Source organism: Cordyceps javanica, chromosome 4 (genome assembly GCF_051103115.1).
Source record: "Cordyceps javanica chromosome 4, complete sequence".
In the NCBI taxonomy this organism is placed as follows: domain Eukaryota; kingdom Fungi; phylum Ascomycota; class Sordariomycetes; order Hypocreales; family Cordycipitaceae; genus Cordyceps; species Cordyceps javanica.
The window spans coordinates 109-23,475 of NC_139298.1; the positions used below are offsets into that span (position 1 = coordinate 109).

Here is a 23,367-nt window from a genome sequence, read left to right on the forward strand (position 1 = left end):
AAGTAAGTAATCATATCTATTACAGCGCACGGTAGTACCTATAGTAGCTCTAGCGCCTCGTCAAAGACTAAGAATTAGTACTATAGGGGTTAGATCGCGTTAGCCTTCTATATCGTCCCGCGCTAACCATCTTCCCTCCTCACTTATACTATTAATCCATAGACTAGCTATCTACTCCTACGTTAATATAGACGTATATACGCCTTATCCTACCTCCGTCCTATACTAGTATATAATTATCGTCCTCTATTACTAATTTCGCCATAGTATTACTACTCGCCTAGCTAGGAATATATCCGCATACTCTAATCATAGTACCTCCTAGATCCTCTTCTACACCTTAGACTTAGTTCCTCGAAATAGACTATCGTCTTACTCGGCCGCTAGAACCAGCTATATCCACATATCCCTAGGTTAGTCGGGGAGCAACGACCCCCACTAGTTCACCCGTAACTACAGGTTAAGCTCCTTTAGCAGTATCTCTATAAATATCTTATTAGTAATAGACATCTCGCTACCTCCCTATCGCGTCCCCTATCTAATTTCTATACCTTCGTTATATATATAGTATATCCACCATAGCTCTAACGCACTATACCCACGCTCCGCACCATACTACCATAGTACCTCTATCTAGTACTACCCTACTATAACCTCTACCTATAGTTCTAGATATACTAGTCCCTAGTCCTAGAAACATAGTACCCTATTATAGGCCTTATCTTACTCACTATCTATCCCCATATAGTAAAGCATAGCTTCCACTACTACTACGCTATATTATATAGACAAAAAGTACTCCTCCGCCTCCCGCTTAATACCCACCGCCTAGAAATCCTCTTATAGCCATATAACCTACTATAGCCATAATAGTTAGTTTCTCCCCTTTTTCTACTCATAGGTAAGCCTACTAAATAGTATCTTAGCTATCGCTAGCCTATATACCTCCGCCCACTATCGAGCTAACTATCTATCTTAGATTCGACCTTAATCTTTATCTACGCCTTACCCTTTACTTTCCTTTCTTTAGCGCGCCATACGATAGGATAAGATCTAGAATACGTTTAGTATACTATTCCCTATACGCTAAGCTTATTTAGAAATAAATAATACATAGAATATAGTATAATAGTAAAATAATAGGGCTACTTATACTAAGAAACTCGTTATAGGCTAGCTTATGGCCCCTACTTATATATTTCTCCTCCTAAAGCTACCTAGCCCTACCCCAAGGCCTACCACTATATAAGGGTCCTACCAAATTATACGCCACCAACAAAAGCACATCACACAGTCTAGTATCTTTCATTCATCCTAGTACTAGCCCCTATATTTACCTACTAGCTAATTAGCCAGACACCACATATCTATAAATACCTATAATTAACTCCTTTCCATAGAGCTAGTTACATAATCTATCCCTCTATACCCCTATTAATAACTTCTTTATACAAAACAAAATAGTAGCGCTTTCGCTTAATACTTCATAACTATTATATCCTACTAGCATTACGAAGTAATACTAAATACACACTTAGTAAGAGGCGAAGAAGGCAACTTAATTCCTATCAGTACATACATAAGCAGATACACCAACTCCAAGGACAGATAATATAGGGTAGCTCGTCTAGATTAGACGATAATAATAATAATAGCCTATATTTATCTATATATCTATATAAGCTACCCCTAGGGGTAGCTTACTAACGTTTAGCTCCTTTACCTTAGTGGATAGATAGATAAGTAGGTAGGTCGGCGGGTAGGTGAAAGCTAGGTATCTAACGTAGTAGAGTTAAGAGGTCAGAATCTACCTATAGCCCGCGTAGGCTAGCGCGATTACTAGTTTATTTCTATATAGTCTTTTTATAGATATTGTGCTGTGGACCTAGGCTACCCCTAGGGGCAGCACCTGCCTACGGACTAAGCTACTAGCTCGCCCTAGCCCGAACGTTAAACACGCCCGTACACACACTCATAAAAATATAATCATATAAACTATGTTATTATAATAGAGAAAATCTAGAAAATAAGGTAGATAGTATAGAATGAGTATAGGATAATAATAAGATACTATAGTCCCTGGCAAATGGCTTCCCGTTTCGTGAAAGAGCTGGCCGCGTTGCAACCCGACCTGCTGGCGGCCGAATGGCACAACCGTTCACAGGTGTCGGGGGAGGGGCTCCGTTGCTTACAGTCTGAGGCGCGTTGTGTATCTACGCCCAATAGAGGAAGAAAACTATAATATATACTTTTATTAGCTCTTAACTAGCTTGTTGCCTTATACTGTTATAATCCTGATATTTATCGATAGGCTCTTTGATAAATCGGGCTTTAATAGAGCAGAATTGAAATGGTCTTGAAAATTCCATCTACTGTACGTATCTCACTTAGATAGACTGGAGACTCCTTTTGAGACCTTGACATCCACCTCAGGTAATGCTGAAGCAATTCTGTCTAGCTTTAAGTCCATTATTACCTGGCTATGACCATCATCAACGCGCATGTAGGTGCGATGTCCATTGATCACCCAGAAACCGAGAGCGACCAAGACAACAACGCCAAGAACCCCGATAGCCCAGTTCATATCGGCAAGTGATGGGTTCGGGGCACCAGGAAAGAAGAAGAAGACTGAAGAAACAGTACAGTATACGATGGCAATCCAGTTGATGACTGGCCCAAAACGTCCAAGGCGGAAGCTTCCACGCGGTAACCTATCGCGACCGACCATGAGTAGCGTCATTATTGGTATGCCGTAGGAAATCGTGAGTGCAATCGTTGTCGTGCTGAGAATAGCCTCGAGAACCGTATCGGCGAATATGAAGAGGGTCCCAACAAGGCTGGTGACAAGGCACTGAAGCCATATAGCTCGCACAGGAACATGCCACGTGTCGTCGACGGCCTCGAAATATTTAGACCACGGGATCCCCCCATCTCGAGCAAAACCCCAAGTCATGCGGGACGCTGCCAGACCACATGTTATGGACTGGCCGATACCATTGAAAATGAACATGGACAGAAGAGCCATTCCACCTTGAAGGCCCATAGCTTGGACCATCAGCTCAACAAATGGAAGGCCAGATGGGGGATTCAAGACTTTTTCGAGATCTTGAATGCAAAACAAACACACAACCATGAAAATGAAGCCTGTGACAGCGCCGAGAAGAACCGAAAGCAAGAGCACCCGCGGGATATTTCTTCGCGGATTCGGTATCTCTTCGGTCATATGAACGACCGAGTCAAATGCCGTCAGTCCATACGCAGACTGAACCAGCCCCAAGAACCAGGTAACACCGTCGTTCCAACCTGTCGTGTTGAGCCACTTTCCGAAAGTGAATGAAGCCGGTTGAAATTCAAGGTCCTTCCTGATTCCCACAGAGATGAGTAATGACAGCGAAATGATGAAGAACAAGGCAATAAAGCTGATACCGACAAAGCTGTTGATGAGGGGCAGAGCAGAGTTCTTGCGGCCGGAGATGCATAAGATGACAGAAGAGAAGATTGTTATAGACAGGTATACGAGAAACTCAACCCAGCCAGTGGACGCCCATGGCCAATCTTCTACCAACAGGACCTTCATACTCAAGAGGAAGTTTGTCATAAACGCATTCTGAGATGCAAACAAAGTCCACCAGCCACAGGTACTGATCCATGCACAGAGATAGGAAACAAATCGACCAGGCTTTCCCGGCCAGATCCGTGCGACGAAATATGCTTGACCGAGCGCTGTGGGCATGCTGCTGCAAAGTTCACCCAACGACACGGCAACACACAGATTGCAAACCGTGACGAGAGCTAAGCCCCAGAGGATGGAGACTGGGCCACCACTCGTGAGGCCAGTGGAGAGGCCAAGACCGAACGTTGTCCAGGTGGCCAGCACCGAAACGGAGAAGAAGAACATGCTCCAGCTGTTGAAGTTGCGTCGTAGAGCCTGATCGTGGCCCATTTCCGCCAAGTCTCTCGCATCTCGCTCAGCTTGAGTCATGGGCTCCATCCAGGCTGGTTTGATGCTGCACTCCGGGTCGCCATGTTCATCTGCATCCTGCGACGACCGCACCAGGGGATCTATGGTCATTGGAATGGGGATCATTGGTGCTGTGATGCTTGTCGACGGTGAAGCCAAACAAATGGCATCGGCGTCATTCGCACGGCATTTCCATTAAAGACTGAGGGTCAAAGATGCAGTATATAAGACCTTCCCCCTCCTCCGGATGTGGATCTCTCCCATCCGGCTCTCTGGAACATGGCAGCATCGGCGGGTCCGCAGATAGAGAACTAAAACCCCACGATTTCAAGGGTCGAGGACGTTGCAATCATTCACTACCCAAGATTTAGTAGTGACTAGAGTGGAGTCGTGTCAGCCACTTGGTATCCTCGCGCTACAGTTGTGGCTTCGTTGCGGCTAACCCGACGTTGGCCACTAATCAGCCACACCAAAATAAACCGCTTGAGTCGGCCATACCGCCGCGATCTCGGGTCATGTCTCTTGGTGATAGCAGGTCATTTCCAAGTGAATACTTGGTTACATGATCAAGTAAACCATGCTTTTCTGGCCTTGGTCAGTACTGACAAGCAACCAGCACCGGGCGACTTCATAGCCCTCTATATATCTCCGTATGACTGCCCGCGAGCATAGTTCAAGTAACTGAACACAAGCCTTCCATATGTGTGCTTCTTCCGACAGCCTGTGACCTCTTGTTAACAGTTAGACCCAGATTCAAAGCCTTACCCCAAGTTTTACAAGCATTGCAGATTAGTCCGAGACTAGCTAGGGTTACGCGGCTCCCCACCTTGGAAAACGCTATCAGACCGAGTTAAAGTCCTAGACTTCAGCTTAACGATAACTGGTATATCCCATAATATCTATTATGTTTACGATCAAGGGCTAAATTTGGTCTTTCTTGGCGTGAAATTGTCCTAAGTAACCCTGTACTATTGTCTCCCAAGCCAATTTCCTCAAGACAATAAACTCCCAAGCCCTACAAAACTCCGGCTAGTGATTTGACTATCTAGTTATCTGGTTCGTACGTTTTATTCTTTCGGCTGAATGTGAATATGTCTTAGGTCCTCGCCCAAAGTAGAATAATTGTGACAGTTGGTAGTGATGTGCGTAGGGTACCCTCGCCGTACGTAATAGGATAACAATGACAGGTACGTCCTAAGAGACCGTGCCAAGATTGCCGAGATCATGCTCCTCGAAATCCACTAGCATACCTCCAAGTGTGCCCTGAGACTTAGCTTGTCATGTAAGCTATGAGGCGAAACTTTTGACAGCGCTGGTTTAAGAGTAAAAAAAACACAGTCCAACTTATCCCAGTGCTCTTCACAGCAGGGGTAATGTCCCTTTAACTGTCATATCCCTGACATGTCTATCTCTCGCCATGCTTGAAAAACACTAGGAGCAGTCCAATTACACAGATGATGTAGGGTAGGCTGAGTAATTCCATGTCGGTTTGACCAATTTGTGTTCATGCCTTTCCGCCGTGCCGTACCCACGCTGCCTTATCATGATTGGTCTAGTATTCCCACACTTTACAAGGATCTGCGCAATGTGTCTGAGAGAAGAATGTCGGGTGCCGGCGGGTGACAAAACAGACCGCCGCTCTCTACTATCACTACCTTTTAACATATACTAACTAATTAAAAATTAATAAAAATAGTTAAAAATATAAAATAAGTTATATCCTAATAAGAAATTATTAGATAGCTTATATATGAAAAGTTTAATTATAAGTTATTAGTTTATTATAAGTTATTAGATTAGGAGTATGTGATAAGATGCTGTTGACGTGGGTGGGCCACCGGCGGTCTGTTTTGTCACCCACCTGGGGTGGTCCTACAAAGTAAAGCCGCCGCGACTGCTGTGGAGAGTGACGGCAGGCATGTGGGTCGCTGGTCGGCCGCCCCGACGGCGCTGGAAGACGCGCACCCACCTTTGATATGCCTGTGCCTTTACGGTTATCATCATTGTCGCAAATCGACAGCCTTTCTCACTGTTGCCAGAAGGCATGATCGGGACGGACTCCAGATTGTCTCGATTCATCGATGACGGGCAGGCGGCATCATCCCCCACTGTCGGCCCCGCCGCAACAAACCGAAAATGATGGGCAGGCTCCGCGTCCAGGACGGAGGCATTAGATTGTCCTGAACCTGGAGAATACAACACGTTATAATGTTCAGATTGTCGAAGCTCGAGGCTACTGAGCACAAAGTACAGAGACTTTACAAACCTCATCTCCCACCAATATCAGTACTTTACTGACATTCACGCGAGCTCGTTTCATCCCCCACCAGTTGTCACTATCCGTAGAGCCATTGCCCACGATGTCTGTCTCGGAAGACATGCCTACTCAGTTTCTTCAGCATTGCTTGACAAAATTACAGGGTCAAGAATATGCTGGCCCAGTCTTGTCTGCCCTGGCCATCGTGTTACTCACATACGTCATTTTCAATGTCAGTATTTACAATATTTTACTCGTCCTCTCATCTGCTTTTCGCTGAAGTTGACATGTTCCTAAGGTGCTCTATGCCACAGACATCCCTCACATCAAAGGATTGCCAGAGATACCTGGCGCTGTTCCCGTCTTTGGCCACTTGTTGAAACTTGGAGAGGACCACGCCAGCACATGTGAAAAATGGTGGCGTCAGTACAACCACTCCGTCTTCCAGATCAAGTTGGGCAACACAAGAGCTGTTGTGGTCAATTCATTTGATGATTGCAAGAAGATGCTCCTTGGCAATCAAAATGCTGTCATTGATCGACCGAAGCTCTTCACCTTTCATGGCGTCATCAGCAGCACCCAAGGCTTCACCATTGGTTCCTCACCCTGGGATGAATCTTGCAAGAAGAAGCGCAAGGCAGCTGGTACAGCCCTGGGTCGACCTGCCCTTCGGAATTACTACCCCATGTTTGACCTGGAAAGCTATTGCATCCTCCGAGACATGAAGAAGGACAGTGTCAACGGACAGATTGAGATTGACGTGCGCCCTTATATTCAGCGTTATGCTCTCAACACGACTCTGACGTTGTGCTATGGAATCCGAATGGACGCTGTCTATGACGATCTCTTGCGTGAGATCCTTCATGTTGGTTCAGCTATCTCGCTTCTGCGCAGTGCGTCAGAAAACTATCAGGATTATATCCCTCTGATGAGATATTTTCCGAATAACGAGAAAAATGCTCGATCCAAGGAGCTTCGAGAACGCCGAGACGCCTACTTGAACCTTCTGCTTGACAAGGTCCGGGCCATGATCAAGAAGGGCACTGACAAACCTTGCATCTCTGCGGCCATTCTCAAGGATCAAGAGACCAAATTATCCGGCGTCGAAGTTTCGTCTATTTGCCTCTCATTGGTATCCGGAGGCTTCGAAACAATTCCCGGCACACTGACCTCGTGCATTGGCTCTCTCGCAACCAAGGAAGGACAAGTATGGCAAGATCGTGCATATGAAGACATCAAGCGACACTACCCGGATGTCAGAGACGCATGGACTGCGTGCTTGACCGAGGAAAAGATCCCCTACCTCGATGCAATTGTCAAGGAAGCAGGACGATACTACACTGTCAGCGCCATGAGTCTCCCTCGAAAGACTGTGACAGACGTAAATTGGAATGGCGCAATCATTCCCGCCAAAACAATGATCTTGATCAATGCTCAAGCTGGCAACCATGGTACGTGTCGTATTTCGAATTATCCACAGAGAAAAGACGTGACTTGAACTGACAAATCCACACAGATGTTGACCATTTTGGGTCTGACGGTGGCCGTTTCAACCCTGAAAGATGGTTGAAGAGCTTGAATCCGCCTACTGAAGTCGAAATCACAGGTCTTCCTCACTTGAGTTTCGGGACAGGATCTCGTGCTTGCTCTGGTCAATTCATTGCCTCTCGGCTACTGTACTGCGCACTTGTCAGACTGCTTTCATCATACAAGATTGTTGCCAGTGAGGAAATGCCTCCAAACACAGATTATGTTGAGTACAACCAGTTCAAGACGGCGCTGGTCGCTATACCAAGAGAGTTCAAAGTCAAGCTCATTCCTAGAGATACCAACGCTACCTCTGACTGCCTGGACGCTGCTGAGGATCGGACTAGTGAGCATTACAAGGAGTGATGGATGAGGGGTTGAGCTAGCGAAGACAAGAGTACACATGAATGTGTAGTAGGGCGTATCACGGGACCAAAGATTATCCAATAGTAGTACATTCATTCAGACTTTTCATTGCAATTGTATCACGATATCTTCAGTTTGCCTGTACCCTTTATTGAATGCTATTGTGAGATGAGGATGTCAACGGAAGTCTGCAGACGTGATTGGACCGACCTTGTAAGTTAATTGCTACCTGGTTCTCATTCTGTTGACACAGGGAACTCGCACATCTCCGGCACTCATCACACATAATCTAAATAGCGCCTAGCATTAGAGTAATACAATTGGGACGGCTTGGAACCCTCTAACGCCATGTGTCGGCCGGCCCGACAGGCCCTCTCAGGCGATCAAGGACTGTGCATGACAGAGATATAACCCAGCACAGCCACAAGCCTATTCATAAACCAACTTTAAACGTACCAAAATATCGGCTCAAAAATTGAAACAATGTCATTCTTAAGTACGGAGAAGCTTTTCAACGTAAAGGGCTATGTGTCTTTAGTCACTGGAGGCTGCAGCGGACTGGGCTTGATGATAAGCAAGGTATGGCGACGGCGACAGAATTTGAGACAATAGGCTATGTATTGAATAGAATGATCAAACAGGGACTTATCAAGAATGGCGCTAAAGTTTACGTCGTTGCGTTGCCATCAGAGCCGACCGACGAGATTGTGAAGGAGCTGAACGAACTGGGTAAATTCAGTGGGGGTAGTGCGCACCCGTGAGTCTTCGATGGTTTCTCGAATACTTGATTTGTTACTCACAGAATATTACAGAGTGATATGTGATGTATCTCAGAAGGAGTCTATCGCAAATCTTGCAGACTACATCAAGCAGCGAGAGAGTCACCTCGACATACTTGTTTCCAACGCAGGAATCCGAAGAGACCCGCCTGTGCAGTGTGATGTTCTGAAGACGAGTCTGGCAGAGCTTCAGGAGTCCATGTGGTCATCTCGTCATTCGGATTGGACTGATACATTCTGCGTCAACACGACTGCTCATTATTTTCTCTCTGTCGCCTTCTTGCCTATGCTGGCTGCTGCGTCAACAAGGGACATTGGTGATGGACATCTGGGCAGAGAGGAGGGGCGTGGAGTGGTCATTATCACGAGCTCGTGCGCGAGCATGCATAATGTGACAAATGTTGATCTGACAAGCTACGCAACTAGCAAAGCCGCAACAGATCATCTGGTTCGACTACTAGCCGTTAAGTTTGGCCGTTTCTACGTAAGGGTTGCAGGAATCAACCCTGGTTGTGAGTTGCCACCAGATTATGAGATGCTTTGCGTATAACATGAAATGCTAACCTCACACGTCGCGCGCGCAGTTGTCCCAAGTAAGATGAATCCCGTCGGAGCAGCGGGCAATATCTTCAGCGCTCTGTTTAGTCAAGTACCTGCAAAAAGAGCAGGAAACGAAACCGACATTGCTGGTACCGTTTTGTACCTCGTCAGTCGTGCCGGGGTAAGTTTGCGGAGACCTTATCGAAGACTTCCAGTCTTTTGCTCTCTAACATTTTTGCAGGCTTACGTAGATGGCATAAATCTGTGTGTAGACGGCGGTCGCATCTTGGTGGCCAATGGACAGGAGTAATCGTATCACAGCATGGTAGCTAGATAATTGAACATGGAAGTTGTTCCAAACATCTCAGCTCTTCCTACTTCAAACGTAGAAAAGGCATAGATTTCATAATAAGCCTGCATAATTTGCTTTATGCGTGTTTTTCAGTCGTCGGACCAGCCGATTGACTATGGCGTGAGAAAGAGGGGATATGAGCTTGACCAGATAGGGTATTGCACCAAATTTGGCCCTGAGATTACGGCTCATAAAGCGCCATACATTTCCTTATGAAATTGAGCCAAGAAAAAGCTGATCACCTAATACTGGCTGAACAATAGTTTTCTCATTGCTCATTCACTACTCATCATGTCAATCGTGGCGATTTCAGACGGCTCGAGGTAACCGATAACTCTTCGCGAGAAATCTATCAATGCAGAGAAGCTGATACAATGTCCCAGTTCAAAGATTGGCCTGGAAGAGTTACTCAACCTGGCAGCTCAGCTCAACTTCCATAATCTCGAATCCAAAGACGCCGAGGACTATCTCAAGATCTTGAGATCCTTCGAGGCCGTCTTGGACAGTATAAAGCAGGCACCGGACTATGAGCCACCTTCGCTCAGACCTCAAGAAACCATCGCAGATCGCAATTACTGGAAAGCTGACAGCAATCCCTTCAATGCCTGGAGTCACCAATGCCACCTCAAATCCGCAGCGCCCACCAGTCAATTGCTCGCTGGACGCACCATCGTCATAAAAGACAACATCTCCGTCGGCTCATTACCAACCACAATGGGTTTGCCTGCCAATGCGTTCGCGGGGAATGAGTCATACACGGTGTCCCCCATCGACGCCGTGGTAGTGGAACGCATTCTCGCCGCCGGCGCCATCATCAAGGGCACCTCGACATGCGAGAGCTACTGCGCCTCCCCATTATCGTTTACAGCGGCAACAGGACTAGTGCACAACCCTAGATTGCATGGATATACTGCGGGTGGAAGTAGTAGTGGATCAGCGGTATTGGTCGCGGCTCATCAGCTGTCCCTGGAAGGAAATGGCCAATGGGGTGATACGGTCGAACTGGCTATTGGCAGCGACCAGGCTGGTTCTGTACGTGTCCCAGCCTCTTTCAACGGCTTATACGGCCTCAAGCCTACCTTTGGACTAGTTCCGTATACAGGAGCGGGATCTATGTGTTCGATGATTGATCATCTTGGACCAATCGCGGTCACTCTGGAGGACATTGCGGCCTTGCTTCAAGTGATGGCAGGCTACGATGGCTTGGATCCACGCATGACACCACAAAGTCCATTGACAGAGGCAGTAAAGCCGTACACAACGCTGCTCGCACATAGACGTGCCGCCAACCTATCCGAAGTCAACCCTGCTCGGGGCTTGAAGATTGGGCTGCTCAAGGAAGCCTTTGCCATGCCTGATATCGACAATGAAGTCAAGGAAACGATAATTCGACAGACTACAGAGTACATGTCCAGTATCGGAGCTTCAGTTCTAGAGGTCTCCGTGCCAATGCACGCTGAAGGACCAGCGATATGGACGGCCGCGACAAGACCGTCAATGTCGTCTACACTATGCCAAGGTCAGCCATTGGGTCAGCTAGTATATCAGCCCCCTCACTGCGAGCTGAAATGGCCATCAAGCCAGGAAACGTATGACTCTCTGACGAAACTGAACCCTGCGGTTATCAACATCATGCTCAGTGAGCTCTTTGCTCGGAAACACGCAAATTCCGGCATAGCTGCCAAGGCTCATCGCAAAGCCCTCGAGCTCAGAGAGGCGTATGATCTTGCTCTGGAACAAGTAGATGTATTAGTGGCTCCATGCACCCCTGGTGTTGCAATGCCTCATCCCGAGAGCCATGCTGGACATTCGAAAGACGCCCCCGGAATCATGGATCGACTCAAATCTGCTATCGGACTGACAAGCAACACCTGTCCTTTCAACGTCACGGGACATCCTGCACTCAACGTTCCGTGCGGCTTTTTGCCCGCGCTCACTGCGCCGGAAATCAAGCTCCCTTTTGGAATGCAAATCATCGGGCGACGGTGGGCAGATGACCAAGTTCTTGAAGTGGCAGCTCTGTTTGAGTTGGGTCGAGACAGATCGAATGCTTGAGTGAGTAGCCACTGAAGCAATGTATATGGAGTATATTAAAGGGACATGTCACGACGATGTGGGCCGATTTCCTGCTTCACGGTCGTTTGTTGATATACGTATGTAGAAAGCGCATTGATTCCATATTGTAGCGAAGAAGAGATCTGCGTGGTTTCAGACGCGTGCTTAATTCCTATACTTGCATCAAAAACTCAGTCATCGCCTTGTCCATCCAATCTCGATCCTCCTTGTTGATACCCAGCCCCGCCAAATGGCCCCAAGAAGAAGGAATGACTTTGAGTACAGCATTAGGAATGAGCTTTGACTCGATCTCTGAAGCCTCCCAACGAAAGTACTGGTCGGTTCGGCACGGCATAAGCAAGACAGGGGCTTCTATGCGAGAGAGAACGTTGGCCAAACGTGGCTGGGCGGAAGCATCTAGGACCGTGACATCCCCCGCTTGCCACATATGTATTTTTGCAAGCAAATCATCCGGATGCCAATTGTCGTAATTGGTTCCCGCGACCTCGTGATCCCATGCTTGCAGAGATTCGTACCCTTGCGATTTGTACAGTTCTTCCTCGAACCATTCCGCACTTGTCAACCACGCCGAATACGCCTTGCCAAATGCTCGCAGCCCTTTAACAGGTCTTGAACATGATCTATTGCTTCCATTTATACCGTAGTCTATTGAATTTTCCAACGCGGCCTTCGGTCCCTCCAGGAATTGAAAGTTGTGTCTGCTGGTTTTGGCAGAAGAGCAGATAATAACTGCCTTGCCAATCATGTTTGGGTGTAAAAGCGTCCAGTAGTAGGCGCATTGCCCACCCATAGAGAAGCCCACAATAACATCGATCGAGGAGATATCAAGATGCGAAGTAATCAATTGATGCTGAGCGTTGACGCAGTCTCGATAGTCCACCGCGGACGGGAAATTGCTAGTATTAGAAGGACTTGAGGATTCTCCATTACCGAACAATGCGACGACGATAATCCTATGGTTGCGAAGCGCACCGTCTTTGAAGTTCAACGTTGAACCGAGACGGCCCCGGAAACATGTGATGATCAGTGTCGTTTTTGTTGCCTTTGGATTGATGTCTTGGTACGCCACTTGTACAGCAGGCAGAATCGATCCATTTTGGAAGGCAAAGTCTTTGATCTCAAAGAGCTTATTCATCGTGTTTTGTGTCGCTTTTGATTCGATACGGATCGTTCAACACACTGTCAAGTTTTTCTTGTACGGTCGTCGGTTGCTGTTCAGATGCTTCGACAGCTAACATCACACATAACGGTATCAAGACCGAGCGGATAGCACTGTGAGAGACGTTTCGCGTCACGTTTCGGAGCCTCCGAGCTTTAAAATTGGTAGGGATCAGTACGTAGTGAATAAGTGGGAGTCTTCTTATGGGGACGTAGTTAGTGCGGTATGGGGTCTGTCGGGGAGGCCGAAAGACGAGGGATTCTGACACAAAGGCAGACAATACCGAGCATCGTCAACACGCAAAGGAAATCTCACTCACATAGGCAAAACATTCTTTTCGTGGTATCTAAGCTTTTGGGTATACGGTCTAAAGCATAGTTCAAAATACAAGCCAAAATCCTTTCCTGCCTCGATACGCAATTTTAGCCGCCACTAAACAAATAAAACTAGCCACGTAGCTACCACAAGCAAACAGTATCAGTGCCAGGTACTTGTCACGTTTCAACTGCAACATACTGCCTCCCAGAGCAGTGCCAGTGAACATACTAAGAGGTGTTTGGTCAGTACTGTGAAAACATGAAACAACCTTCGTATGTTATTGGGCGATCTGCACATACCTGACACTGACTAGGATGTATGCGGTTGAATAGTATCGTCCATAAGATTCCAGCTTGCAAAACTGACCGATACAGACTGGAGCAAGACTCACGTTAGCACCGCTGAAAAATCCAAAGATGATAGAAAAGGCCACCATAAATCCTTTGCTCGAAGCTGCTGGCAGCCAGAAACATAGCAAACTAACAAGAGCTCCCAGAACACTCAATATCAAAATGTTTAGTCTTCCGATTCTGTCTGCGAAATAGCCAGAAATCCATCGGCCAAAAATGCCTCCGAGGTTAATTAAGGAGAGCAGGACGTAGGAAAATGTATTCGAAGCCCCGTGATCCAGAGCGTAGGATACCAGGTATGAAAGTGGGATGAAAAGTCCCCATTCCATGAAGAAAACACCCAAACTTGTCAGTGTCAGAGCTTTATAATAGAATATTGTCAAGTCTGGTCGTATAGTAGACATTGATACCGGGTTTCGTGCAAATCGAGGTCGAATCAGTATGACAGCGAGTGTGAAGGCTGCGATGCAGATAAAACCTGCTACTCTTGTTGCCCAGGCGAAGCCAATCGTCTCAAACAGCCTTTCCAGCATCAATGGGAAGACAATGCCACCTACAGCCCCACCAGAAGATGCAATACCCGTGGCAAGTCCTCGTCTTCGATTGAAGTAATGTGCAACAATGGCAATGGCGGGCCCAAAGATAAGAGATAGACTGAGACCACCCAGCACCCCGAAGACTAACATGAAATGCCAATATTTGCTGCAGATACCCAGCAACATCAAGTAAAGAACGGTCAATATGCCGCCACACGCGATGAGCTCTCGAGGGCCACGGGCATCAAAAATAGGGCCAGTCTGGACACCGAGAAGGAATGTCAGGCCATTGTACATGCCAAAGATCCAACCCACATCCATAGGGCTATAATCTTGGAGTTGATGGCGAAGTAAATAAGCTTGAAAGGTTCCAATACTGTTCATAAAGGACATGGACCCGAATAGGGCACACCAACTTCCGAGGACCACGCCACAGGCGACTCTGCCGCCTTCAGGGTACTGAACGCTGGCTTCATCAATCGAGTCTGATTCATCGTTGCCAGGATGCAGGTTCGCATGACCCTTTTCTGCGGCGGTTTGTGTGGGCTGAGAGTGGCTTGAAACGATGGTGCCTTGAGGGAGCATCTTGTGTAGTGGTGTGCTAGAGTCACCGGTAAACATTGAGACATGTGCTCGACCAACCTTGACATTATCTACAACTCCCCGACGAGCAGATACACTTTATCTTGCATACTAACTGCCAGTGCTAGGTCGAACAAGATCGTTTTTTGACTTTGTTTCGGATCTTTGTCGGCCTCTCCACCCGACTTGTGGACATCTTTATCCCCATTGTGTGCCTGTCGGACAGTCCGACAGATGAGGCGTGTTGACATGACGCTATGACCGACTAACCTGGAGCCATTGAGTTGAGACTAGCATCCAAGCGTCGGATGTATCACGTCTTAATTAATTATCTTAGTTGTATGAGTTGGATGAGGTGAGTGTCGGAAATTTCGTATATTAACTGGCGACCAGGCAAGAAGTGTTCCTAGGTGTACGAGTGGCTCATCGCCATATCCTGCCACCGAGCACCAATAAAACCAATAAACCCCATCATCACGATGTCGCCAAACGGAGAGGCCTATTTGGCCAATTTGGATGCGCCTGAAGGCATCACTCGTTTTCCCCAGGCTCGAATTGCTTCTGCGGTCAATTACCGAACCATTTACGTGTCGGGCACAGCCTGCGTGCGCCCCGATGATGGTACCTGGCCAGGCGTCACCATTAACAGCGACGGAAGCCACACACTCGACATTCGAAAGCAAACGGCTGCTGTTCTGGAGAATGTCGACAACATCATCAAGGGCGCAACTAATGGCAAGGGGAGCATCGCCAACTTGATCGATGCAGTGGTGTATGTGGTGGACATGAAGAGGGATTATGCGGGCATGAATGAGGAGTGGAACAAGGTGTTTTCGACACGTGTCGTAGCCCCGGCGAGAGCTACGATTGGGGTCAAGGAATTGCCAGACCCACGAATGATAGTGGAGGTCAAAGGTGTGGCAGTGGTCGGTATTTGATGGATAACGTACGGATTACGAAGTAGACCAAACAAGATCAACTCATTGCCAATGCCTGCCAGACACACGATAAGCCAGTGCTAAATAGTCCAAGCCAGGGTCCTCACCTAGCTGCAGTCTGGGGTGAAGTTGTAACCGAAGTCGGCTCTGGCCCAGCCCCCCTCTTCCTTATGCAGCACCGCCCCACGAGAGTCCGGGGATAGCTAGAGCAGACACGGCTTATCTGAATGTAGCGCAACTAAACTTTTAGCTAATCAGAATGTAGGGTTTCTAATGCTTTACAGAGCAACTTGTATCAGTACTACAACATTGTGTGATACCCCTTTGTTTCCTATTAACAGCACCTTCAACGCCGCATCAACAGCGCTATCAACACGCCATCAACAGCGTCATTTAACGGCACCTCTAGAGTGCTGTCAACAGCGTTATCAATAGCACTATCAACTGCGTCTGCAACATCTGGAGGCAGGCAGAAGGCGATAATACTTTCCCGATAGAACTCAGTGGAGAAGCTACAAGGATCTTGCCTAAATAGGTTTAAGTTGCTCCCAACTTTCTAGTTCTTGTTCGCGTTTTAGCAGCCTTCCCACCTGGGGGGCCAGTTCATGCGGGGAAATCGCACAGTGTTCATATAAAGCCAACCACTAATCCCGGGTTGCGAGACTCGAAGCCGATGATAACGGGGGAGGGCAACACGTGAGCAGTCGCAGTCTACGATGAGTTCGACTAATATTTAAAACGGGTTTCTTGCCATCATTGGCCACATTTCCTAACTTTGCTACGCCATGGATCAACATCATGGCCTCGCTCGAGCGCGAGCATCTTGCTCCAGATGTCATAAAAGGAAGAAGAGGTGCGACAGAGTTCTACCATCCTGCCAGAATTGCCAGTCGGCCGGCATCCGCTGCAGCTTGCAGGATGACAGTGGACAGAACGCATCCTTTCCTGTGGCGTAAGTACCTTTGGAGACAACTACTCAGTAGTATCATGGCCGATGCCGCTCTCTCGGCGAGGAAAGATGCAACGCATTCCATTTTCGAACCTTGAACTGGACTGTCTCGCTAATGTATTCAGATACGTCCGCCATCTAGAGCAACGGATACGTCAAATGGAGTCTGCTTCTGGCCAGGTTGCTGGTCTGGATCCTCAAGGAGGCGATAGTGACATGCTAGTCTCTCAGCAACTCGAGGAAAACGCTTCAGCCTTTGCTCCTCATAACGACACGTACGAAGAGTCTCTAACAGACGACGGCGACCATGGCGACTTATCTGGTCATACTGAGCTCAACGCGACCTGGGCGAGCGCGGCGACTGGCGAACCGCAGCAACATGCCCCACTAGGGCAGATTCATGGCGGACAGCAAACAACCTCTAATATAGCTGGCGTTGTTCCCGATTCTACTCACGCACTTGGCCAGGTGTCAGCAGCTCGAAACGGCTCACCGACTTTTGCTCAAGAACTCAAAACTTTATCGCTTGAAGCTGCGGCTGAACGGCATCTTGGCTCAACCTCTGGCTTTTCTTTTGCCAAATTGACGCAAAAGGTTCTGAGGCGACTTTCGCCAGACAAAGCAGATTTTGTCTTTGCCATGAACCAAGAAGACCGCAATGGCGCCTCATTCTTCAACTTTACTTCTCCATCTGATGTATTCAACGACAACATGTTCCAGGGTTTAAGTGAGACCATCTCTGTCCACCCGCTGCTCTTTGGAGACTTGTTCCTGGCCGACATGACGGAGCTCAACAATATCAATATTGGTGATTTGACGTGGCCAAGCGACGAGGGTCACGTCAGACATCTCGTCGACTTCTATTTCGCCCATAATCACACCCTATACCCCATCTTGGCGAAAGATGAAGTCATGCAGACTTTGAACAGCATCCAAGGTCAACCTCAAAACCTCGCTACACTGTCCGCGCTGCAAAATTTCAGACTGTGGATGGTCCTAGCCATTGGATCAACAGCCTACTCTTCCCTGTCATTGACAGAGGAGTCTGAGTCCATGTTGTATTATAGTAAAGCTCTACAGTACTTTGAACAGTCTCTGGAGCAAGATGAGATGGTGCGTGTTTCTATCACCGTAGCCCGTGTTTCGGTACGGGAATTTGATACTCATGCTTGCTCGCAGTCAGCTTTGGAGGCCTTGATGCTTCAGGTATCTTACTCTTTCTTCAACCAGCTTGGACCCAGTAGGTTTCGAACTTGAGAGGCACTGATTAGGTTCTTTATAAGCTGAATGCATTAAACAGACACATGGTTCTTGGTGGGCACCGCGGCGCGACTGGCTCTCGGCTTGGGCCTGGCTGTGTCCTCAGCCTACGACGGTTTGCCTTTTGATGTCCAGCAAAGACGCAAACGAATATTTTTCTCTATATATATGATGGATCGGTATGTATTACCACAGGGATGTCGACATCATCCGTTATTGACAGACCCCCCCGTCTAGCGTTGTATCCATCGCCCTTGGGCGCCCTTTTGCTATTCACGATGACGACGTTGATGCTTCGGTATGGCACCCTCACCCGGCGGTCTGTCTCAATACCGAAAAGATTCGGCTTTGCTAAACTTTTACTTTGTAGCCTTTTGTGGATTATGACAACGGATTTGACCCGGCGTCTGATGTTATGCAGCCAAGCTTGTTGTCTGTTCCGCTGCATATTTTGAAATTAAGACAACTGGCGGGTCAGATTTCTCGGCAAGTTTATGCGACGAAAGGGAATGCGAACCGAACTGCGGAAGAACGCCAGCGAATTCTCACCTCGTTGCATCGAGAGTTATTGGAATGGAGACGCAGCATGCCTTTTCCTCTTCCAGATACGAATGAAACAGTCCCTCATCTCCATACCCTCTGGTACGACTTCAACTACTATACTCATTTAGCCATGATCTACCGGCCATCCCCTCTGTCTCCTACATCGACTCCAGAGCGATTAAAGATCTTAGGAACTGCCGCGAGCATGTCTCTGCGCCAAGCAGCGGCCATGCATCAACAGCGGAGGTTCGCATACAATTGGCTCAACTTCTTGTCGGTTTTCACATCAACCCTCTCACTGGTCTACGCCATTACTGCACAACCAGACGAGTTACCTGTCGTATTGGCGCAGACGAGAGCTATTGAGGATCTAGAGCTAACTATGCAGCTGTTTGAGACGTTTAGTCTGAAATTCGCCGCGGCTCGCACTATTCGTCGCATGATTGAGGAGATATGCCGGAGATATAGGGATCTAAGTGATATTACAGCGGCAAATATGGTCGCGTAAATATACTTTGAAATGATATAATACCTCCTCCGAGCTCAGTCAGGACTCGCTGCCGCCACCCTCGGACTACTGGCACTCGTCGAGGCGGTCCGGCCGCATATTGCCCCGGAAGCAATTGCGCAGGCTGCACCTCGATAGCCGGGGCCTGGATGTGCGCGAGCTGGCCATGTTCCGTGTTGCGATGCCGACGGGGCTGTAGGAGCTGGTGGACGACGTCACCGCCATCTCGCGCGGGAAGCGAATCGTGGCGCGCGATACGCAGTCGGCGCTGGAGGAGATGGCCAAGTTGGGCGTCGAGTTTCGGTGGGCGCTGCTCGACCACCACCAGCTCTCCGACGACCCAGCCGTGGCGGGCCAGACGCGGCCATTCGGTGCAGCACGCGCGACCAATCCAAGGCCAACTGGAACATGATGGTGCACGACCAGGTTCTGCAAATGGCCTTGCGGCGACGGGGGAAGCCCAGATATAGCCATATAGTCAACTTTGTGGGATGGTGAGTTGCCCCGACCCCGCTCCTCTGGACAGGTCGTCAAACGTCGACGTCGGCGCGCGGGGGTTTTGGTATACGCCAGCAAAGTCGCGAGGGCGATCGCAGGTTCCAATCGTCAAATCGAACGTTCCATCCCGCCGCTCGCATTGGCGCCGATACAGCACTCGACATTTTGCCGTTGGAGCAGATGCGGGTCGAGATTTTGGCGCAATCGAGGCGATCGCCCAGTGGTCTGACTGATCGGGTGGTGAGGTTACTTAACTTGAGCAATGCTCCGTGGGTAACAAAGCCAGCTGGTTGACCGAGCAACGAAGCATCCAATAGGAGAGGGCAGACGACATTAGAAATTACTCCATCTCGCGCTGCCTTCTTCGCGGACCTTTTTTTATTCTCATTTGCGAGGGCGCATCGATCCGGGAAAGAAACTAGTGTTCGGGATACATACGGGGCCGACGTATTGGCTGGTTCGGCCATCCCCGAATACTTAGTAGTGTACGGATATGGGCCGCGATATCTTGCGGAAAACAAGGACTTGTCGGCGAATCACCACTTCCAATAGCCATCCACCTTGGTCTCGATGCACTGATCTCTCGGACAAATTAGCAGCCTCTCAACGCCATATAGCGGAAGTCGAGAAGAGCTTTTGGAGTAACTAGTGCATGCTGCAACCGATCGTGCCGGCACTTCTTGGGTAGTGTCGTAGTTGCTGGCGGCACCATTTAAGGTCGGGAATCAGGGTGATAGATGATCAATCTGGCGCGCCTTCTTTGAGCCAGGAGGCGGACTTGACAGGTCGTTGTGTCCGGAGAACGCGAGATCTAAAAGGCCCGTTCACTATGTAGGCTTGCTTGCATATGCCTTGCGCAAGTGGCACACCCGAAGGTAAAACGAGATGCTTCTGATAGAAACCTCGATGATGACGGGCATCTTTTGAATTTCAGCGGTAATAATTTTGCTAGGTCTGGACTCGCAGCTAGCTTGAACCGGGACGAAATATGCCTCAGATGCTCGAACTGGGTCTGGTGATGCGTGTCTGTCCGGGCAACGCAGTTGGTAAATAGAGAATGGACGGCGTGGAGGCGACAGAGCTGGTGAGCAGTAGGAAACGCTGCTAGAAGTGCGGCAGCGTTCCAGAAAGATTCCATGCCTACTGGTATGCTAGAATCAAAATATTTAAATTATGCAAGTGGTCTTTGTGAAACGAGTGAAAGATGAAAGCGAGGAGAGCGCGCCCGCTCACAATATGCCTGGAGGACGCCATGCTGCTTGTGGCTTTACGTGAGTCTATCTTTGAACAGGGCAGCAATTGATGTCGCATTTGTTTCCGAGAGCGGCGCACGATATTATATTAGTATATGGCTATAGCTTTGTTAACCAGGCTGGGCAACAAAGCGTCACTTCTTGGCTAGACTTTGAGCCAGAGAACGGAGCTTTGCCGAAAGGATACAAAAATTCCTTCAATACAGCCTGGAGGTTGTTAGAATTGCTGGCTAGCTCACATAGCTGGAAGATCAAACGTTACGATCTACACACATGCCACAGTCGAAAGCGATCGATGTAATTTTCGTTTTTCGTTCACTCTAGGTTGGTTGTTGAAGACCACTCTGCTAGTATACAGTTGTCGGTGTTGAAATCCGGTCTCGCCTGCAACTTGAGCACAACGCTCCATTTTTCTCCTTTTACTACCGCAATGTTTGGCCCACTAATCCTTTTTCGCGAAAACTAACGGTCTGAATCCAAGGATAATACCCTCAAGACCCTCTGGATCGTGTCTTTCGTAGTGGCTAGGGTACATGCTGGTCAAGGCGTAACCAGTGCGATTGACAGCAAGCGTGCCAGGCTCAGCGTGCAGCCCCTTGCCGAATGGGCCATGAATGGTCCCCTTGTTTGTAATAAACTGTAGCGAGCCAAGTTTATGGCCGTGAGCGACATTGACGTTTTCGATGTACTCGTCAGGTCCAAGTTCGAACTCTTGGGCTTCCTTCTCCGGTTTTCTGCAAAGCCCATACTCAGTGCCCCAGGCTTCACCATACTTTACCCGAAGGCTCAGCACATCTTCCGAGACACAAAGCCGTACCCCGGTGATTCTCTCGGTGCGCTTCGTAGCGGGGGCGGGCTTCTCAACGCTCCAGGCAGAATTTTCCGTGTAGCGGCTATATGGCCCGCGAAAGACTTCCTTATCGAGGTTCAGTTCCGTTGATTCTGGTACCTCTGCACCAGACAGAAAAGGCCACATCTCGGCATAGTGTAAGACATTCTCCATCATCTCCATGTCGTAGTCGGCAACAGCCTGGAGAGCTAGAGCTTCTTTGTGGCCGTTTCCAAAGTAAGGCGCATTGGGCTTTTCATCCCATTTGTAAGGCTTGACTTGTTTACGACCCTGGTCGTAGTACTTTCTGACGTGAGCAACATAGTCCTGATCGATAGCCCTTCTTGTTTGAGTGGCAAACTGTTCGATCATGATAGCATAAGCTTCCTTCCACGTTGCAAGCAACTCTTGTGGCCAGCCCTGCTGTTCGCCAGCATCGATCGCGGCTTTCAGCAACTCGAGGTCTTCATTATCCTCACGTTTCTCGACACTCAAGCCACGAGCTGATTTCCCGGAGGATGTCATTTTGTCGAATTCGGCTCGCAAAGTGTTCGCAATGTAATTCTCCTCGAAGCCCCATTGCACTCCATTTTTGATACCGTCTGACAATAGCAACATATAAATGTTTACTGCCTGAGCAAATGCGGGTAATGCAGCCACAGCATATTCTTCAATCTGAAACTCAGGAATCGCGGTTCGCATCACATAAGTAAACGAGGTAAAGTGCATGCGAAGCATATCACCTTGCTTCACCTTCGCTTCCCCTTCCAGAGCGTTAAAGTCTTTCAATACAGTTTTGAAATTCTCAATATTCAATTCAAAACCCTTGATCTTGGCCTGAAGAAGCTTGATCTGGCTTTCCTGAATCTTTGTGCCAATCAATTGTTCGACGCGCTCACGCACTTTGTCCCACGGGTCTAGAGTTTTGGCAGGAAAAAGCACCTGACTCAGAACTACCAGAAGAGAACCGAGGATAGCTCCGGCAACCGGGATGCCATACATTGCGAGCCCGACAATCGAGAATGCGAGCTGATACGCTTCGTTGGTGTCGGTTAAGTCTAGCTTGACACCACTCTCCAATGTACTGACAGCCTTTTCTGCCACTTTGAGAGCAAGTTCTGAATCGAAAGCCATATTGATGAGTTTGAGTTGGGGATGACGTGGAAGATAGAAGAAATATAGTGAGCGAGGTAGAAGGAAAGGGTGACTCTGATTGATGTCTGTCAACGGTAAGATTAGAATAATGTCACTCAGCGAGCGACCGCCTTTTATAGTCAGTTTCTATCTGGTTATAGTTTCCAAGAGCAAGAAATTTGTCTGTATGGTATCACCTAGCATTTACCCGCGCCTACAAGCATAAGCGAAAAGATGGCGAAGCACAAGTCAATGCGCACTATCCAACATATTGTATTAGCCGGCCGGCAATTGACTGAGCTAGCCGTAAAGCGGTGTCTAGATTTACTCCACGCCTGGCGGTAATGATACAACTATTACACATTGGCAGATTTCCGGGGACCAGGACCAAAGTAATGGGTGAAGTGGGTAGAGGTGTATGGGTGGACGCGTAGAGCCAAGCTATTTGCTCCTGCCTATTGGAGACAACTTACTAGGGCCCCTGTTCGCCCAGCACGTTGCAAGGACCATCTAAGCATCTGCAGAGTCATTTTACTTATTAAACAAAGACGGTAGAAAGCAAATGATCTTACCGCATTAAGAGTTTGTGGACTGTCATGATACTGGGGGCCGCAATCCAATGTCATGCCAAGAGCGCATGGCGGGCCTACCA

General features: G+C 48.3%; 7 protein-coding genes across 7 annotated transcripts; 4 read left to right on the top strand and 3 right to left on the bottom strand.

The window, feature by feature from the left end:
* Positions 1-2,383: 2,383 nt before the first annotated feature.
* V2A60_005903 (uncharacterized protein) lies at positions 2,384-4,087 on the bottom strand (the record flags this gene model as incomplete). Its single annotated transcript, XM_083257201.1, has 1 exon — positions 2,384-4,087. One exon carries the CDS (start codon positions 4,085-4,087, stop codon positions 2,384-2,386), a length of 1,704 nt encoding a protein of 567 aa, XP_083113327.1.
* Positions 4,088-6,321: 2,234 nt separating this feature from the next.
* V2A60_005904 (cytochrome P450) lies at positions 6,322-8,111 on the top strand (the record flags this gene model as incomplete). Its single annotated transcript, XM_083257202.1, has 3 exons — positions 6,322-6,450; positions 6,517-7,669; positions 7,735-8,111. The coding sequence occupies 3 exons, from the start codon at positions 6,322-6,324 to the stop codon at positions 8,109-8,111; spliced, it is 1,659 nt and encodes a 552-aa protein (XP_083113328.1).
* Positions 8,112-10,073: 1,962 nt separating this feature from the next.
* Positions 10,074-11,837, top strand: V2A60_005905 (uncharacterized protein; the record flags this gene model as incomplete). Its single annotated transcript, XM_083257203.1, has 2 exons — positions 10,074-10,105; positions 10,166-11,837. The coding sequence occupies 2 exons, from the start codon at positions 10,074-10,076 to the stop codon at positions 11,835-11,837; spliced, it is 1,704 nt and encodes a 567-aa protein (XP_083113329.1).
* A 3,445-nt stretch (positions 11,838-15,282) lies between these two features.
* V2A60_005906 (RidA family protein) lies at positions 15,283-15,741 on the top strand (the record flags this gene model as incomplete). The annotated part of the gene is made up of 1 exon (XM_083257204.1): positions 15,283-15,741. One exon carries the CDS (start codon positions 15,283-15,285, stop codon positions 15,739-15,741), a length of 459 nt encoding a protein of 152 aa, XP_083113330.1.
* Positions 15,742-16,849: 1,108 nt separating this feature from the next.
* On the top strand, positions 16,850-19,001 carry V2A60_005907 (fungal specific transcription factor domain-containing protein; the record flags this gene model as incomplete). The annotated part of the gene is made up of 4 exons (XM_083257205.1): positions 16,850-17,803; positions 17,870-17,930; positions 17,991-18,065; positions 18,622-19,001. The coding sequence occupies 4 exons, from the start codon at positions 16,850-16,852 to the stop codon at positions 18,999-19,001; spliced, it is 1,470 nt and encodes a 489-aa protein (XP_083113331.1).
* Positions 19,002-19,067: 66 nt separating this feature from the next.
* Positions 19,068-19,475, bottom strand: V2A60_005908 (uncharacterized protein; the record flags this gene model as incomplete). The annotated part of the gene is made up of 1 exon (XM_083257206.1): positions 19,068-19,475. One exon carries the CDS (start codon positions 19,473-19,475, stop codon positions 19,068-19,070), a length of 408 nt encoding a protein of 135 aa, XP_083113332.1.
* A 1,719-nt stretch (positions 19,476-21,194) lies between these two features.
* V2A60_005909 (uncharacterized protein) lies at positions 21,195-22,715 on the bottom strand (the record flags this gene model as incomplete). The annotated part of the gene is made up of 1 exon (XM_083257207.1): positions 21,195-22,715. The coding sequence occupies one exon, from the start codon at positions 22,713-22,715 to the stop codon at positions 21,195-21,197; it is 1,521 nt and encodes a 506-aa protein (XP_083113333.1).
* Positions 22,716-23,367: the final 652 nt, after the last annotated feature.